Raw genomic sequence first — 20,347 nt, forward strand, 5'->3', positions numbered from 1 at the left:
TTACAGTGTATTCTCTTATACCTGGTTTCTTTAGCTTAGCATTATTAGGGAGATTCATATTTTTGCATGCAGCTGCATTCACACATTCTCATTGCTATGTAGCATTCCATTGTATAAATGTACCACAGTTCATCTGTCCATTGCCTGTTAGTGGCATTTAGTCTGTTTACAATTCTTGGCTAGTAGGAATAGTACTGCTATGTATTGTATATGTCTTTGGTATACATATGCATTTAATTCTTTGGGGTAAATATTTAAGAGTGGAATTGCTGGGTCATAGTTTATGCATATGTTCAATGTTAGTAGATTAATACCAGTTTTCATAAATAGTTGTACCAATTTTCAGCCTATGAGTACTGCAACACTCTACATCTTTTACATTCTCATCTATGCTTGATATTATCATATTTTAAATTTTAACCATCTGGTGGTTGTGTACTGGTATTGCATTACCACTTAATTTTGCACTTCCCTGAAGATTAATAAAGTTGAGCAACCATTTCATATTTATTGACTAATTAAATTTTTTTTTAAATTTTTGCTCAGGTTATCTACTGGATTCAAAATTTTTTCTTATTCATATGTACAATTTTAAAATAAAACGTTTTAGATAAGAGTCCTTTGTTCAATATATGTATTGTAGATAACTTTTCCCACTCTGAGTTGCCTTTTCACTCTCTTGTTAGTGGTCTTCTCATGAACAGAAGCTCTTAATTTTAATGTAGTCCAACTTATCAGTTTTTTCCCTACATATTTCATGATTTTATTTTCTGTTTAAGAAAATCTTTTTATCCCAAGACTGTGAAGATATTCTGCTAGGTGTTTCTTCTAAAAGTTAATTTACCTTTCACATTTAGAGCTACAATCCTTCTGGAACTGATTTTCAAATTTGGTGTGAGGCAGGGGTCACAATTCAGCTTTTTCCCATGTGGATTTTCAATTGACCCAATGTCATTTATTGAAATGATGATACTTTTAATTAAGACTGTACTATTATTAATCAGGAGACTATATACTGTGGATTTGGTTTTGGACTGTACCCTGTTCCATTTGGCTGTCAATCCTTATGACAGTACTGTACTATATTACTTATTGGAGCTTTATATAAAGTCTTAATATCTGGTACTAGTAAAGTCCTTCATCTTTGTTCATTTTTTTTTTCAGGAGAGTCATGGTATTTTTGGACCTTTGCATATCCATATGAAGTTTATAATCAGCTTTCCAATGTTCACATACACCAAAAACAAAAACAAAAAAACTAGTTTGCTATAATTTTGACTGACTTAATATGGTGAAGTCTTCCAGTCTATGAACCTGGTACACCATATTTACTTAGGCTTTTTTCTCACAATGTTTTATAATTTCAGAGTAGAAGCCTTGCACACATTTTATTGGATTTATCCTCTATGCACCTGACATTTAAAAAAAAATCACTAAATGAAATCAGTTTAAAATTTAATTTTCTATTTGTTCAACATTTTCTACATGTCCTTTGGTGAGCTTATGGACATGTCTCTTGGCTATGCTCCTAGGAGTGGAATCACCATGTCACGAAATATATACACATTCAGTAGAGTAGGCACCATGAAACAGTTTTCCATGAAGATTTGAGGAGGGTTCCAGAGTTTTGGTTACATTGTTTTTTTTGCTCTAGACAGTGTCTAAATGCCTATATTTAGTTTGAAAAAGTTCACGGAGCTGTGCACTTAGGTTTTTCTGTACATTATAGTTTTTAAAAAGTTTAAAACAAAAAGTGATGTATACCTTTGAAGAAGAATCAGGATCCTTTCCATTAAGAAGACCTAATACTTGATTAAGACATGAAGAAAAGTGCTCATACCTAGGTTTAAAATAAAAATATATCAAATGATAATTATGAAATTAATACAGTAAAAAGGATTTATGTATAAGATAAATCATATTGTTCAGACAAAAAACTAGTTTTGGGACAGATTAATCAAGATGTGTATTTTTGAAAAATGACATAACCTTATTTATCTAAGAAACACACACACCCTCTCACCCCTTGTTACACTTTTACATTTCCAGCCAGGAAAGCAAAAAGAATGGGAACAAAGCACATCAAAACATTTCAATTTTAGTCTATTGTCAATCAGTAAAGTCCATGTTTACCAACTCTAAAAAGGCAGTCTTATTTATCACAAATTCATCTTGGTTTAAAGAAAAAGTCCTAAAATTTGCCAGAGAGCCATACCTGGTAAGATAATCAGCAATTTTAGGATGCTTAAGAAGATCCATCAGTAGATCAACTGAATATTTTCTAGTTAGTGTGCCATCACCGTTTATAAGAATATTAAATATTAGCTGAAAAGTCTGATGAATGTTTCGAGCATGGAATAGCTTAAAAACAAATCGGGAAAAGTATATTATCCAAAAAAAATTTAAGTTGACATCATCCTAAAACTTAACAAAGAGCCTCAATGACTTTTAAAGTATCAGAGAATATAAACTTCAGAATTATTTTCATAAATTACAAAAAAGTCATATTTACCTTTTCCCCAACCTCTTCGTTTAATGTCAAACTGGATAATATTGAAAGTGCAAACACAACCACAGTTAAACTACTATGGGCCAAGAAGCTTATAAGAGTTCGATAGAAAGATTTCACATTACTCTGAGGAAGAAAAAATTAAAAGATAAATTAGAATAAAAAAATTATGAGTGTTACATTTAGGTTTAGAAAGTATATCTCACACAGAGTAGGTAAACTTTTATTAAACATTATTATCAATCTAAGAGATCATTCAAGGAATGAGTGAGATGGTACATTCATACACTGCTTGTAGTAGTATAGATATGTACAATCTCAGTGAACAGCAGTGTTTAGTCATGGGTTTATAAGCACTTATTTTTCTCCAACAGTTCCATGGCTCAAAATAACCCCCGCCAACAAAATAAGAAAAATCCAGCACGTAAACAAATGAGATATTGTTTAATTTAAAATTATACTACTGCACAGCAAGGAAAGTGTTCACAAAGCACCTTAAAGAATCAATGAACTTTCTTGATTTAATGTATTTCTAACAGTGTAGTTTAGTTCACCTCATTTGAGTGCCTTCACTTATCACAAGTACTGGTCATGATGCTAGGCATTTACTCTGAATCTTTCTGAGAGAGCTGTAATTGATTTTGTATAACTAAGAGACTGAGGTAAATGAGATTGCCAATGGTGTGCCTCCCTGCCAGCACAAAATAATTTAGCATTTCTTGAATTATTCAGTAAGACAAATAATGGGATGCTATGGAGAATAAAACTACTAGTATTCAACAACTGTATTAACCCTTTACTTGTCTTAATTAAACATATATTAAATTTAGCTGGAATATTTCAAGATATTTATATGTCAATCTGATTCTTCATTAATTTTGATAGGTCAGCTGGATAACACATGAGAATTCTTGTTAAATATTTTTTAAAGAAAAAGGTGAATAAAATTTTCTTTAAGTATAAAACCCACGACAAAACAAGACAGAAACATTTCACAAACTTCTTACCAAAGTCTTTATGTGTGTTTGAACAGAAAGATTGTATCGACAAAGATTTGCCAATAATCCTAGACAAGGCATTGTTAACTCATCTTCAGAAGATTGACTGTTGTTTTAAGAAAAATAATAAAGACAAAAACATTAAGCTCCTTCTAAATTATTCAAAAATTATATAGTAATTTATACATTTAAATTCCTTCCTTTTTATAGGCAAAAAGAAAAATATGACTAACATGTGAAGATTGTCAAGCTTTGAACAGTATTTGTCATTTATTTCATGTTTTGAAACTAAATGATCCTACTCAATTGCAGCATAGAAATAATTAAGAGACCATGTGCTATCTTATCAGTATATTCTTCTGTCAAGAAGATTAATAACTAAACATGTAATATTCAGTTTCAACAAGTTTTTTTTAAATCAATTCATTTCATAAATTTTTGCTACGAAAATTAAAGTTGCTTTACTCCATTTGATCCTTGAAACCATCTCTGAGGAGTAAGCAAGAATCAGAGTCTCAGTTTAAAAAGTTGAAAAAAATTATTTAAGAAAAATTGAACTATTATATGGTTTTAGTTAAAAACAAACCAATAGATTATTTGGTTACATGTTTGGTTGCATACTCACATATGATCTATCAGGAATGTAATTAATTCATCTATATTGGCACCAGAATGGAAAATTTTGACGTTATATGTTAACCTCTGCAGAAGCTGAATACACTGAGAATAAGAAAATAGCAATGAATATAAATATATGAAAACATATTGTATGCTCGCAAGAATGAACTCCTGTGCATATTCTGAGTAATCAATTTAGAAGGCAGAGTTTAGAGTAAGAACTTCTCCATTTCTTGAAAAGGTTTTATCTTTTTTTTTTTTTTTTAACAAATACAAGTAATGAGACTACTAAAAACCTTAAGAGTTCCGCTGCTGATTCACACATTTCTATACATTCTATCTCAAACAGAGCACCTTGTCAACAACCTGTCTCACTTAACCATCTTAAACTTAAATGCAAATTGAAACATACACATATTCCATCAATTCTAAGGTATACATTTTTTCATATTTTACCATCTTTAAAGGTGCATGTCAGTTTAATTTGCAATGTTTTTCCTTCTTACAACTGATGACATTTTAGGTTCAAGAAATTATTATGGGTAGAAGAGCTTTGAGTCTATGTTAAATAAAACCAAATCTATAGCTTCAATTTTTATAGAATGTTACACAGATTGAGGTTAGATGCCAACTCAAATTACAATTTGAATATAAATAGCTTACATCTCAAAATGCTGACATGTGTTTTTAAGTCTGTCAAAACAGCTATAATGTAGATTTGTCTTTCTTCAATAGTAGTATATGTGGATAAAATTCCCTTCTTTAGAAACTCTTAAATAGTAGTACATGTGTGATCAACCAGCTTTTAAATTTATTAATAGTGAGAACTGTGCCTCATCATGCAGTGTTACACCAGCATATAGTACACTATAAGTCAGTAGTTTATAACAGATACTATCAGTTTTGATCTGAAAATAAGGAAGGGAGAACAAGTATTAAGTGGAAAGTGCTGTGTGGGTGTATATACCTGCAAAAACACTGAATCACTGTGGCAAGTGCTGCTCCGACAAACCACTCCTGCCAGCACATTATTCAGGTTGTATGTATTCTGAAGACAGTCTCTGGTTTCACTGTCTACAGCTGTAAGTTAAAATAAAATCATACAAAATACATCATATATATATGTATATGGTCTTCATGGATGAAAGATAAATAATTTAAAATTTATTTTGTATTAAATTTATAATTATATAAAAATATCAAATATAATTTAGCTATTTTGTTTACAAATACCTTCCAGTTCAGAAGTTTGATTATGGTGGCTACTATATTGGACAACACAGAGAACATTTTCATCTATTTGACATGCTGCTCTATGTTACTACTAGATCATTGGGATTTTTAAAAATAAGCACGTATCAACTTTATAACCACACAGAAATATTTCCTCTCTACCCCTAAACACAAATCAAGAAAAAGAGTAACTGATGAATAAAAATTTAAAAACTAAAGATAAGGTAGGGAAAAACAGAAAAAGTAACACTTGTATTTTAGCTTTAGAGCTAAGTTCAGTATAGTCTATCAAAAAAGAATGATGTTAGGGGGAGGGTATGCTCAAGTGGTAGAGTGTATGCCTAGGATGCACAAGGTCTTGGGTTCAATTACCAGTATCTCCTCGAAATATAAATAAATAAACCTAATTACCCCCCCAAATAAATAAATAAAATTAAAAAAAAAAAAAAAAGAATGATGTTTTGATCACTAGCTGTGACTTTCCAGAGTGCTGTAGTCCATACTGGCACTATGTGTATGCATTTTTTTTTCTTAATTCAAAAGTAGGCTAGGAGGAGGGTAAAAGCTCAGTGGTAGAGGGCATGCTTAGCATGCATGACTTCCTGGGTTCAATCCCCAGTACCTCCATTAAAAAGAAAAAGTAGGCTGGCATTTCCCAAGGTACATTCTTTTTCGTAGACCACTGACTCTTTAATATGCTTCAGATTCTTTGTTCCAATAATTTTAGTAAAGAATGCACATAATATTCCCTTTTCAAGAGATCCACAACACAAAATAATTCTAAGAGGTCCTGAAACAAAGAAATCTTCTGAATGTGAACCATTCTCTAAAAGATTCTATATCTGCCCTTTAAAAAAATTCATATATCTTCTAAAAAATAAAAAAGAGAAACTAACTATATTACCTAGTTGAGATAGCAAACTGATGATACTTAAGATCAGTGGTGCACTTATATTTGGGTCTTCAAGAAGCTCTACAAGGCAACTCAAGCATTCACTTGGTAGTATCTGATTTGATGTAAACAATCGGGTGAGCTTCTGTCCAGAAATTACCTAGAAAACAGTCATTAAAATGTATTACTTAAGAACTGGCAATTTTCATCTCTTCTCCATTTCAAATAAAAACCCAGTTCTTTCAGAGCACCATTGCCACATTCTTTCCCAATTTATTAAATGCATATGTGCTATTCTCTCTACATGGAAGGCTACCTATCCCTTCATTCACTAACTAATGTAATCCTGGTTTCAGTTTTGTTTCCTCCAGAAAGCTTTCTCTAATCCTCTTCCACTAACTAGGTTAGGTTTGCCTGTTATACTTACCCTATAGTACATTATACTTTTATTTCATAAATTAACAAGCTTTTGCCAATCTAGCAATATTTATCCTCCCAGCTACACTGATCACTCTATGAAGACATAGATTACATATCAACATTCTACTATCAATATACTTTTTGAATAAATGAAGTCCATACATTCATTCTACCTCATTTGAGGAAAGCAAATGGAAAGTGGAAAGCAGCTAAATTCAAAAGCTTAGCTATGTGATTAACTATATGGTTGCTCCTTCTGCTCCCTACCAGACAGTACCTGAGCCCAGAAGTTAGAGATTACAAAGAAGGAAGTTAAAACAATTTTTTAAGTAGTCAGGTCAGGCATTGAAAAATTTTATTATTTGTTATTCCACTTTTCACTTTTCTCTTATAACCCTATAAGCACACCCCCTATCTGAACCACCTCCCGAAAAGGTAAAGCTGGGATTGAAGTCTGGGAATAGTTGTCAGCCAGCCACTTATTTTCAAAACACTTTATGAGTATTATTCACTATTATGCATATCTTTTCTATAAAAATAAGTTACTTTAGAATTAGATTAAATCTGTTCTAAATGTTTTTATTTTAAAAGACTTAAAAAAAAAAAAGACTGTATTCAGGCTGTTTCAGCATCCCTCTTTCTTTCTTTTCTGTATCCCTCTTTTATTCCCTCACCCAGATGTCAGTTTTTCTTCTAAAGCTTTGCTGTTAAGAGATCTTCAGAGTATCTGTTCCCACAGAGTATGTGTTTTAACATTAAAGTAAAAGTCTATCAGACTGAAAAAACAGGTCCAAAGGCAAAGTTAGACACTGATGGTAAACATTTTGGGGTAAGGAACCTCTTGAGCATTGCCCTTTTGTCTGCTTATACAGCTAGCCCTCTAAAAGATTAAGATATTTTCTACTATAAATACAATTTCCCTCAGGACTGGACCTGTATTTCAACAACATAAATATTCTAAGATATAATAATTATTTATTACAAGGTAAAATTAAAAAAAATTTACATATTTCCTCTTTACTCATACACACTGAATGTTTTAATGAGAATAGAATTTATTTCATTAATAACTAATACTCTAGCATTTGCTCTGGCCTAGCCATGGTTCTAGGTACCATATATATGTTATTTCTTTCATCTTCATAATAAACCTGTAAGTTGGTGCTAATTATTTTACAGATGAGTAAACTGAGGAACAAATAGACAGCAGTACAACTGGGATTTATTGCCCCTAAATCTATGCTTACAATCATTACCTAAGATTAGTGCTATGAAACACCAACAAGAATGAGACCAGCTCAGCTCTGCCAATCATAAAAAAATTCAAAGTTCAAGTTCTGCAAAAAGAAAAAAGTACTGCAGCAGAAGTGCAGCAGGATAGCAGAGTGAATAATCTCCTTTCACATGATACCCATCTCTCTTTGTATCCTCAGATGTTGCTCTCATGAGGTCTGCACAAAGATATTCACCATAATATTATCAACCAAAATGGTTAAAACTTAAAAATATAAGAACACCAAGGAGCAGTGTGGATAAATGACAGCATATATTGCTGGCTGGAGGGTACATCGGTGTAACTTGTGGAAAACTGGTAGACCTAAGAATTCCATTATGAGGTACACAAGAGAAATGAATACATATATCCACAAAAGTGTATTAAAATGTTCATAACAGCTTTATTCCTAATTCCACCCAGAACTGGAAAAACCCAAATGTTCATCAACCGGAGAATATACATAAACTGTGGTATCTTTGTACAATAGAATTTCACATAGCAATAGAAAAGAATGAAGTACTGGCATATGGACAACGTGAATAAATTTCACAGATTATATTAAGAGGAAGAAGCCAGACAAAGAAGTACGTTACGGATCCACTTATCCGAACCATAGAGGACAACTGAAAAACTAACAGGGTGCTGGAAATGTTCTGTGTCATGATACAGTTGGTAGCTACTTGAGTGTACACTTATTAAAAAAAAAAAAAACCATCAAGCTCTTCACTTAAGATGAATGCACTTTATGCAATGCACATATGTTCTCACTCAATTAAACAGTAGATTTTGGTAAACCTCTTGAAAAGGCCAGGAACACAATCTCCAAGCCTCAAATTTCTCTTAAGTTTTTTTCAGTTCATGATAATACTTTGCTCAGATTTACAACATACCTGTTTATTCTCAAAAAGAGGTAACGTTTAAGATATGAATCTAGAATTCTTCACTCATAGTTCTTAAATAATACTGACAGCTCTGCTTATTTTGTGGCTTCTGGAGTCCACTAGCACACCGCTCTATCCTAATTGAGAAGCAAAGTGTTAGCATTTAACAGCCAACGCCTTCATTGTCAGGTTTGTAGGAATTCGTTGAGGTAATGAATGAAAAAAGAAAACAAATGTTCTTAGGAGACAGGCACCTGAAGTAGTAGGAGAAGCACTAGTGAAGTTTGAGAAGTTAGAGCCCTCCAGTTACAACAAAGGTCTATGTTACTGTGCCATTCACAGTTGCCTTCCTCCATAGTATCTTGCTAATCTTTGGTAATTTAGCCTTTTATCATAGGGTTAATACAACAATTAGAATATATTTTAAACTTATGTTCAATTCTATCTCAACAGAAGCTGCAACAGAGGATAAAAATAAGCTTTGATTGGGCTTAATTGTTTTTTATTAATCTGAGGTCAATATTAGTTGGAATTCCATGAATGCCTAACAAATGACAGGAGATTAAGAGCCTAAAAACAAACAGGATCCCAGAAAGCTGTGATTATAACTTTTAACACAAAATAAGCAAATCACTGGACACTAAGGGAAAAGTGACAGCAATTCATTATTTTAAGACTGAAAAACTGTGAGCAATATATTTTGGTAAAGAAAAAAGATTATGATTACTAGAAAGGGAGACTGCTTTTCAATCCAGAGAAAGCTGAAGTAATATTTTCCAAGCTCTAGTTCAACATGACTTCAAATAAAAGCAGTAAGCAACAGGTTCAAATTGTAAACTGCCTAAGGGATAAGAAATTATTCAAGTTTTAATCACCACTCCCCATCACCTCCACCTCCGAGAACTGCCATACATTCTGCGAAGGCTCTGTTACAATGGAAAAACCAAAATAAGAAGCAAAGGAAAAGATACAGCTCCGAGCTTTCTTCTCTACCAATTCCAAGCACAACTTAAATCCCTCAACCTTTTGTCCCACCCTCCCTCTTCCTAGGGTTTTCAGCAGTTACTCTTTCCTTGGGGGAATACGGACGGGCTGGCGGGTGGGGGTGCGTAGAAGACAGTGGGAATTCAAGGCCGACGTTCACTCTCCTTCTTTACGAATACAAAAGACAGCGGAGGGAGCGAGGAGCTATCCTTTGTTTTTTTAGGCTGAGGACGCTATATCCCGACCACTAAGTGAACTAGGAAGCCTATCGCATCCGCCACCCCGGAGCACCTCACCTCCAAGTGCCGCAAAAGCTGGGTGGCGTTCGCCTCCGACTTAACGGCTTTATACTGACTGATGGTCAGGAGCAAGGACTTCAAGCAGGCGGTGGAGTCCATGGGGACCCGCCACAGCCCTGCTCAGGGCTACCACCACCCTGCCAGCACCGGCCTCCACCTTCGGCCGCGCTTTTTTTGATTTTCGGCCCCACCCACCTCGCTCCTAGAAGCTTCCGGTTCCGGTTGCGCTCCGGAAGTCCCTAGACAACCTAGGGACTACCCTCAATAAAGGGAAAGGAGGGGAAGCGCGGGGCGGTGGAGGGAAGGTGATGGGTGGGGGAGGGGGGAATGGTAGAGGCGCTTTGTGAGTCCGCGAAGAGGGTTAGGGGCCGTCCTTTCAGAGCCTCCCTTGCTCTGAACAGTCGCGAGGTTTTAGTTCGAGATCCCGTGAAGACGAGACATCTCGCGAGAGATGTAATTGCGGCTCCACCTGTGAAGGGGCGGTTGGATGCCGGGGTGTCCTTGTTCATCAGTGCGCTCTGCTTTCGTTTGCTTCCTCGGCCTTCACGCTGGATGGCCAGTTTTTCCTTTGTGCAGCATCCTCTACCCGAGAAACGGTCGCTTCCCCCTAGTCTAGACACGGTGAGGAGCTCTGAGGTGGAGAATCTTGGGCCCTAGATTTTGAAGCGGCCTGGGCGGGGCCTCTTTTTAAATAGCTCATATGTCCACCCCTTCTGCCCGCGAATGTTTGTTTCTCAGAGTAAACCTATGGCCATTAGGATTCGGTGGCAAATTAGTCATGCCCTTGTGATAGTTGTTGTCAGACTTTCGAGAAAGCTACTCTAGGTGACTCCTGGGCCAGGTATTGCTCCGGAGGGTGTTCTCGTTAGCGTCAGTTTTTGTAAGTGAAGGTATTTGTTTTTATCTAGCATGACTGATTTATAAATCTTGGTGTCTGCGAAAATGGCACTGTCGTTTGCGGGGTTTGACCAGAGATAATTAATATTATGCATGTGTATATAATGAGTCAGGCTGGTTCTGGCGCTTTTTGCTTAATGTATGCTAATGTTGAATAAAGCTTTAAAAGCCAGTTTGGAGAGAATTGTAGGAAAAGGGTAGACGTCCTTTTAATTAAACCATTCGTCAGGAATCATGTTTTGTCAATTCAAAGTATATTTTACGTCACTTTCTAAAGACAGGAATTAATTTTATATTAAAAACAATTTTAAAATTAAATCTGAAAGTTTAATTGAGGCATATATGTAAAAATCATTGGTAATTAATGTTTATGCATTCATTCTGTAAACAATTACTGATTGTATAAAGTGGGCTAGATCTGCAGTCACAGATCCTGCAGGGAAGAAACTGTCTAGTAAAGGAAATGTACTAAATAGATAGTACACAGGATTCACCACACAAATCAGACACCAAGCAGTTATGGTAAAGAGTGAAGCCAGGCTGTCTGCTTACAAATCCTAGCTCTACCATTTACTATGTGACCATAGGCAAATTTTCACTGCTTCAGTTTCTTCGTAAAGTAAAATCTGATTAACAGTACCTGTTTCATAAGTGTCCATGCAATAAATAATTAGAGCCTACAATAGGCTAGGCACTAATCTAGGCACTAGATTCAGTGAATAAAATAAAAATCCTGCTGTCATAAAACAAAAAATCCTATCATTACATTTGATAAGGGAAAGAAAAACAATAATTAATAAAAACAATAAGTTAAGGAAAGTGAGATGAAAAAAATAGAGAATGGTTCCTGCAGAGTAATGGTTAAAAAAGGTAAATGGGAGGTCAGGATAGAGAAATCAGCATTTAAGGAAAAACTTCAAGGAGTTGAAAAAAGAGCCATGCTCTCTAAAGGGAAAGATCTGTAGATAGAATAGCAAGGGCAAAGGCCTTGAAATGGGAGCCTGTCAATGGGAATTAGGAACAGCAAGGACTCCAGGATGGCTGGGGTAGAGACAGCAAGGGTAAAAGTAGTAGAGATGAAGTCATGTCAGGTTATCATAAAATGAGTTAACCAATGAAGAATTTAGAACAGTTGGCCTGGCGTAATTATGTTCTCAGCAGGTGTTACATCTTCATTCGTTGACGAATGAGTGATAACAGTTTGTCAGTATCAGACTTTTCACTAATAATGACAAGTCATCATCATCATTTTGAGTGGAGGGAAGAAGGTCAAAGCTGCTTGTTGTAAGTGCTATCTTTCTTTGAAATCCTTACATTTTAACTTGGGCAGTTGTAAAAATTTTGCGTCTCTTCTATAAGGTATTTATTTTATTGTAAATTAATGTCTTTCTCAAAAAAATCTTCACCAAAAATTGACATAGGGTACACAGGATGTGCAACCGTGGTAGCTCTGACATGTTTAGTTTTGGCCTATCCTAATATGAGAAATATAGAGCCTTATTTTAAGACCCCATAAAGGAGGTAAAGAAGGAGGAAATGAAGCTGGGTCTAGATGACTGAAGGCTTTATTAGCCTTGTGCTTGGACTCAATCCTGAATTAGTGGTGATCTCTGGTTTTAAACTAGGGTCTGATCTAGTTAGGTTTGTGTATTAGATTGATTACTCTGGTAGCTGGATAGGCTATGATTTGAGGATAAGACCAGAACTAGTAACAATATTTAATTTGCTGGAATCTTTCCAAAGGATAGCTAGGATAATTGAAATGGAGATAGCAAAAAGAAGACAAATTTAAGAGAAATAGGCAGGACTTAGTGAATGATTTCAAATGTGAAGAGTGAGGAGAGGGATAAAACTGGAAAGGATTCCAAGTTTCTAGTTTGGGTGACAGAGAAGATACAGAAACTGCTGAAGTAGTCAATAGTAAAGTACTCAGGTTGTATTTCATGTTCAGTGAAATTGTATGTAGTTCAACATGTAGTCTTGTATTATTCTCATTATATTTATTCCTGGGTATTGTATAATTTTTGTTACTGGTAGTAGGTTCTCTTTCTCCTATGCATTTTAAATTTGTCATTGCTACTGTTAAAAGAGAAACTGATTTTTGATACATCTTTCATCCAGCCTACTGACTAAAATCCCTTATTGATTTAGTTTTTCTTATTCTCTTTGATTTTCTAGCTATAAATCATCTGCAAATAATAATTTCATCTCTTCTAATATTTGTTGTCTTACTTTATTTCATTAGTGTAATTTCTAAAATATGGAATAATCATGATGATATTGAACATCTTAGTCTTACTACTTAATTGAATGGGAATGACCAGTATTTTAACAGTATAATTTGTGCTATTGATGTGAGATAAGTATTCTTTAAAATGTTTAAGCAATTGCCCTTTATACCTGTTTTATTTAAAGATTTGCCAAAATGTCTACTAAAAAATTATCAGATGTTTACATATATATATATATCTTATTTTTCCCTTTGAAGTGGTAATGCAATGGATTATGTTGTTTTTATTCGTCGGATAATAATAGCTAACATGTATTGAGCATTTGCCATGTGCCAAGCACTGTTCTAACAACTTAACCATTTAATTTTTATGTCATGCTTTAGGTTTCTCATTTTACAGATGAAGAAATTGAGAGAGAGGTGAAATAATTACCCAACGTCACACAAGTAGTAGTTGCAAACCTTCTATTTGATATGCTGCAAATATTTTATTCAGGATTTTATATTTATGTTTGTGAGAATTTGAAGTAATTTTTTTTTATTCTCTTGGAATTTGGATTATATTGCTACTTTTGAAAAATAAATTGGAAGTTTTCCATCTTTTTTTGGTGCTATAGGGTAATGAGAATCACATACGAATCATCTGATTCTTGTATATTGTGTACAACTGGCCTATAAAATCAAGCTTGATAGCTTATTTAGTGGTAGATCTTTAAGAAATATTTGAATTTGTAGTATGGTTATAGATGTGATTTTTTTTTTTACCTTTTCTTGAGTTAGATTTGGAAATAAAAATTTTTTAGCGTATCAACTATTTGTCTATATTTGAAAATTTATTGATATGAAGTTGCATTTGTATTCCAGTAATTCTCCTAACTCTTCTTTGTTGTTTAAAATTTCCTTTTTCATTCTGATGTTAATCTGTTTTCTTAGTTCGGCTTTCCAAGGGTTTGTCTATTTTATTCAACTTTTCAAGAACCAACTTTTATTTAATTCTTGGTTTTTTTTTCCCCAGAATCCCTAATTTTACTTTTATCTTTAACAATTCCATCCATATACATACATTTCCCTTTATTTGTCCTTTTTATTGTTGTTTTAAAGTTGGAGGCTTAGCATATTTCCAAACCATATTTTATTAAAGATTATTCCAGAAAAATGTAAAAAGACCGTAGTTAAAGTGAACTTCTGCATTTTACTTTAAAGAAAGTTTAATTACTTTAATCAGTCAAGTATTTTTTTAAATGTTAATTAATATTCATTTATCAAATATTTATTGAATGCTAGTTCTTTTTCAAAGGCTTAGTGTCTGTTGGGGAAGTAGACAAACTATTTCTCTATTTAAGAGAAATAGAATGCTGTAGGAACACATGGTATTTTTTAGGGCAAAATATTAAGTATCTGATTTCTTCATCAAGGATTGACATTAAATCTCTTTTCTTGTTAAGTTTTTATTGTTGTCTGTTCTTTATATTTGATATAGGTATTTTTCCCAATTTATAGTTTAGGAAACACATTTAAGGGAGTTAAACAAAATTTGCTTACGAGTTGGCAACTCAGGGGCTATGTAGCTCCTTTATTCTGAAAAAACTGGAAAAGAGCATATCTTCAATGCTGAATAGTAAAATGGAAATTTTTAATGTCTCATGACCAGGGTTTAAATCGTATTAGATGAACATAGTGAAGATATGAATTAGATTTTTAATGAAAGTGCAGAGTTTGTAGAATACTGAATGTTGTAATATGGGAATTATACCAGAGGTGTAAACACAGGGCTAATTGTTAATTCATTTACTGACCATACATTTAATGAGTGCTTGAGTGGCAGGTACATTTCTAGGTTCTGGGGATACTGCAGTGAATCAAATAGACAAAAATTTCTACCCAAGTAGAGCTTTTATTTTAATATAGGATATAGACAGTAAGCAAGATATATAAGTAAAATATATGAATGTTAGTAACAAGTGCTATGGAAGAAAAGAAAGGGAAGAGAAATAGGAAATATCAGAGTCAGGATGGGGTATTATAATTTTAGTTAGGGTGGAGTATTGATCAGTATTTGCTGCATAACACGTCACCTCAAAACTCAGAGGTTAAAACCATGAGCATTTATTTCTTGGTTTGTTGGTTAACTGCTGTTAGTCTGAACTAAGCCTGACTTGGCTGGGTGGCTCTGCTTCAGCTGTTTTGTGAAGGGGAGATAACAAGAACTCAGTTTCAGTTACAGTGAGGTGTCTACTAGACATGTGAGAGCTGTTGAGTAGACTGTTGAGTACATTATTTGCGTTAAGGGAGAAGTCAAGGCTGGAGATAAAAATTTAAAGCCTCAAGACTGAATAATACAGATTGAATAGGATAGAAAAGACTGAACCCCAAAGTACTTAAGTATTTAGAGATTGGAGAGATGTGGAGGAACCAACAAAGAACATGGAGACATAGTTGCCAGGGGACAAGGGACCTATCTTGACCCCATGGTTGTCTCTTGGGATCCATCTTAATTGTAGCATCTGGGCTGCTTTTGACTTATAAAGGAGGAATCAACAGAGAAGGCAGTCTTAATCTACACTGAGGGTCACTTTTTTACTTCTTCCTTCAGAGGCCTGGATGTATGCAGAAAGATCAGTGACTTCATTCTTTAAATCAATATTGAGTGCTTGAAGTAGGTACAGAAGGTACTGTTACTGCTGTAAGCACCAGTATTATAGCAAAGGGATTAAAAAACTTTCCTGACTTTGTGGGGCTTCCATGTTAGTGGGGGCATGAGGCCAAATGTAAAACTGAGCTTACTCAGTAGGCAGAAATAGCAGGTAGAACAAAAGATTCAAGGCAAAGAATTCAGTGGTAAAAAAATTGGCACAGGTTTAGGCATGGGGTCATTTGGATACTATGTCTCCACTATGGGTAAAACAGTTGAAATATGTACTAATAGTAAATTGATTTTACACTTTACACAGAGCCAGAAAAAAAAAAAAAAAGTCTGTACAATTAATGTCAATTCTCACTTTGCAGAAATGTTAACCTTCACCACAAAGCCAGAAAACCTAAATAAACCAAAATTATTCTCCCTTTACAATTCTTCTTCTTCCTGTTTCCTTTCCTATCAAAAATTAAGATTCCGCTAATCTCTAAATGATTTACCAGACCATAAAATTAACTTTCTCACTTTTCAAACAGTTCCTGATTTTTTTCCCTATATATTTCACAATTCAACTCTGGGTTAAGAATAGAAGGTTTGGATAATTTGGGTCAATATTTTTGTCCCTTGATTTCACATCAAGTTCACATCATATCTCAAAATCAAAAGTTTGCCTTTAAAAAACCCACAGAAGTACTATCCATTGTTTCTGAATCTAATTTTGTAGTTAAGTAAAGGTGAAAGTGAGATATTTTTATTTAAAAGTTATACTATTTTTAATTATAACTAGTATTTTCTGAAGTCCTACTTTGTGCAGAGCCAGGTCCTTTGCATATCTCCTTTAAAAAATTTTTGTCCTTTAGGAAATAGATACTATCGAGTTTATGAAATCTGTTTCCTGAGTTAAAAAGTGAAGTTATTTTCTAAGATGGGTGTCCAAAGTAGATTATGGACTCCTGAGATATGTGAAACTGACTATTAGGATATGGGAGCAAATAGTAGAACTTATCTGTTTACTTATTTTAATCTCATTCTCTTTTATATTGTAATGGTGCTTACAATAGCATGGATAACACAAATGAATTGCTATTCATGTATTCTCAGATTTACTTCCTTAGAAGTATGTGATCCAAAAAGAAAAGATTTTAGAGAAGTCTTTAGAGAAGTCTTCTAAAATCTTCTTAAGATCTCTAAAATCTTTAACCTTTAACAGAGTATTTGAACAGGTACTATATGTGGTATAGTATCTGGCATTGTTCTGAATTGTTTTGTTGATTAAATGAATTCTCTTAGCAAAAACTAATGTGAGTAGTATACAATGAAATATTAAACTGACAAAATTAATTATCTTACAATATCATTTACAGACCAGGAAGGTCATGTAAATAGTTTTGTTTCTGTGTTTTTATGTGCATATTATCTACTTTAGTTCATAAATTGTACACTAAGCTTATTATAAAGTCAAGTATGTCACACTTAATGAGACTAGTGTAAGGAACATGGAATTTGCAGTTTCACTAACTGGGACATGAATTCCTGCTCTTATTGATTTATTAGCCACGTAAATTCTCTAAGCCTGAATTTCTTAATTTTTAAAATGGATGACAGTAATACATTTTACAGAGTTGTGTGGAAATCAGATGTGTAGTCAGGATGCCTAGATGTATAGCCTAGACCCCTGCTGAAAATTAATCTTATTTTCAATGAAACTAAAGTTAATATACCCAGCTTATTTCATATAATGGAAGCCGAAAGCTTGATCTACCTTCTCATCTAAACCCTTCTTACAAAAGTAAGCCTTTCTGAGATAATGAGAGATAGCTACTTTTCTTATATATGTGGGATCAAGTTGGATTTGGGTAAAGTCATGGTGGTGGAGGAGTCCAGTACATATTGTGTTCTCCATTCCCTGCATGTATCATGTCTCAACATTCTGTCTTGTTTCCTTTTTTCATTATTGTCTAACAATTCTAATGACAACATAGTATTTTTAAATTGCTGAAAATATTGCACTTTTGAAGAGTTTGTTTGGGGGATAACAGGGTTCTTTCAATGGTCCTAGTTACATTTCTGAGCAGCGTGGTTTTGGCAATGCTACCTGAAACTGATGGGTAGATAAATATCTGGATTTTTTTCAGGTAAATTCTAACCTGTGCATATTTACTATAGGTACATTTCAAATATTTATAACAAATTAATGTGTATGTTTTGTAGGTTTGCCTGTGTAAGTCCAGGGATAACTGACTGAATAGATCTGAAGAGAACTGAAAACCTACTTCAGGCAAGATGCTAATTTTGACATGGATATTCCCTATGTTGGCAGATTTATAAGGATGGGGCATTGGGTATGCATTGCAAGTTTCTTGCTTTCTGGTACAAGCTGCCTGATAGTGCTAACAATGATCTTTGCTAAATGGCAAGAGCTGAGATAGACAGTGAGTATCCTGGTCATTTGAGGCAGAAAATATCTTCGGTTCCTGATAACTTTGGCAAAGATATTCTAACCATTGTCTGTTAGTCCTGGAGTTTAATTAAGCAAGCCATATATTTTTTCCTTGAGAGAAAATATTGTTTTGGCCTCCCTTGTCTAAGTATGTTCATTTTGAGGCTTTGCCAAGAACCTAAACAAATACAAAATGGAAGAAATTAATGAAAAATTAGAAAACCAAATAGTCAGTAGATTTTGTTCATTCTTCACACAGCTAATAACACTGGTGGTACAACCTGTTATTCTTTGAGTCTAACCTGATGGTCCTAGCCCTTCTTGTTTACCCAGTGCTATCTAGCATGTGAGAAATAAAGGTTTTGAAAGTTCTAGAGCCACAGAGCACCTGCAAAAAATAGTTAGTTTTGATTCTAAGGAACTCCCATCACAAATATCTTGAATTGTTCTTAGAAACTGTCCTCTTCATGGTTTTTTTCAGCCTTGAAGTGGTTACTATACTTTCCATATGTGGCCAAAACATCTCATATCTCAAAGGAGTTTTTGGAATTCTTTTGGCAAAATTTAGCAGGAATGATAACTAGCATTGTCAGAGTTTGCTTTATTAACAGACCCATGAAATTCTGGAGTACATTGAATTCAATGCTGAAATAGTAAATCCAGCTTTTTAAGATAGGTTTCAAAATTTTACCAAGATGCATGTTCAATATTGTTTATTGCAGCATTGTTTATAATAGCAAAAAACAAACACACACAAAATGGGCACAATTGAAGTATTTATCAGTAGTGGTCTGGTAAAATGATACATTTATACAGTGGCATGCCATGCAGTTTAAGGAATATGGCAGATGTATATGTGCTGATGTGAAAAATGCGAGGGGCAAACATGCAAAGTAAGCTGCCATGTGTGCCATTTGGGATATAGTTGAAAAGTGTTTTTGTCGCAATTCTTAAGTCTAATTATTACCATTCCTTTTCATACGATAGCATTTCTCCAAGGTAGAGAATTAGAAGGAAAGTGAACTGATTTTGACACAAATTTAAACAAAATTAAGTGAAGATGATGATAGGAACACTTACATAGTTCTTAATATATATATGCCAGGTATTGTTCTATTACATGTTTTAAACATTTACTCTTCACTACAACTCTGTGAATCACATACCATCTTTATCCCCATTTTTCAGACGATGAAACTGAGGCACCAAAGTGTTAATTAATTTCACATAAGTTTGCATGGCTAGTATGTGTTGAAGCACATTTACATACCCTTGCAGACTGGTTCCAGTGTCTCTGTGCTCTTAACTACCAGTTCTGTATGGCCTCTCAACTTACATTTGATGTTGTTGGAAACTTAATGAGATACATTATTATTTCTCTTCCTTGTAGACAAATGATTTGTTGTTTGTGTTTATACATAATACCTAATAACAGGATGGTCTTTTTTATTCCAGGGAACAATCTGTTTTATGTTCATTTAGTTAATCTTTTCCATTTTAACTCACTCATTTAGTTATGTAATTCTCAACTGGGGGCAATTTTTCCCTCAGGAGACATTTGGCAGTGTTTGGAGACATTTTTGGTTGCTACAGTGGGGCTGAGAGGTGGGAGAGAGTTGCTACTGTCATATACTGAGTAGCTGGGGATGTTGCTAAACATCATTAAAATGCATAAGACAGCTTTCTATAACCAAGATTTATGTAGCCCAAATGTCACTAGGGCCAAGAAACCCTGATTTAGTGGGCATAATAAAAATTTTCAATAATTGAATTCCTTTCTTGAAAAATACCATGTATATTATTTTGTTTTGAAATTAATAGCATTGAGAAGAGCGAACTTTATTTTCACTGTTTTTTTACACTAATATTACTCACTTTTTCCACCTGGCATTGTGTGATCTGTAAGTATCAGAGCTGACAAGGGTAGCGAATTCATAGGACATCCACCCATACTTTGAAATGTAAACTTGGCCAATTAGATCCTCTAACTTGGTCAGATGACTTAATTAAGATGAGCATTTGAGTGGATTTAAAA

The 20,347-nt window shown here is 34.0% G+C and overlaps 2 protein-coding genes across 7 annotated transcripts in view; one reads left to right on the forward strand and one right to left on the reverse strand.

The window, feature by feature from the left end:
• CIP2A (cellular inhibitor of PP2A) overlaps window positions 1–10,289 on the reverse strand; it is a 31,731-nt gene extending 21,442 nt beyond the window's left edge. Inside the window, exons 1-8 of the mRNA XM_006195517.3 lie at window positions 10,108–10,289; window positions 6,263–6,410; window positions 5,093–5,205; window positions 4,133–4,227; window positions 3,517–3,613; window positions 2,513–2,635; window positions 2,216–2,361; window positions 1,765–1,840 (exon numbers count right to left, since the gene is read on the reverse strand). Of these exons, the coding sequence (XP_006195579.1) occupies window positions 1,765–1,840; window positions 2,216–2,361; window positions 2,513–2,635; window positions 3,517–3,613; window positions 4,133–4,227; window positions 5,093–5,205; window positions 6,263–6,410; window positions 10,108–10,209 (900 nt within the window). The 5' untranslated portion in view covers window positions 10,210–10,289. The remainder of the gene's footprint in view (window positions 1–1,764; window positions 1,841–2,215; window positions 2,362–2,512; window positions 2,636–3,516; window positions 3,614–4,132; window positions 4,228–5,092; window positions 5,206–6,262; window positions 6,411–10,107) is intronic.
• Window positions 10,290–10,323: 34 nt separating this feature from the next.
• The window catches only part of DZIP3 (DAZ interacting zinc finger protein 3), a 104,426-nt gene continuing 94,402 nt past the window's right edge, over window positions 10,324–20,347 (forward strand). The window contains exons 1-2 of one of the 6 annotated variants that reach the window (XM_032478625.1): window positions 10,324–10,731; window positions 18,084–18,214. The gene's annotated coding sequence lies outside the window, so the exon portion shown is untranslated. Of the gene's footprint in view, window positions 10,732–10,768; window positions 10,991–11,650; window positions 12,292–18,083; window positions 18,215–20,347 lie in introns of those variants that run through there. The other 5 variants (XM_032478649.1, XM_032478667.1, XM_032478629.1 and 2 more) reach the window with 5 other exon arrangements.

Source organism: Camelus ferus, chromosome 1 (genome assembly GCF_009834535.1).
Source record: "Camelus ferus isolate YT-003-E chromosome 1, BCGSAC_Cfer_1.0, whole genome shotgun sequence".
Taxonomy (NCBI): Eukaryota; Metazoa; Chordata; class Mammalia; order Artiodactyla; family Camelidae; genus Camelus; species Camelus ferus.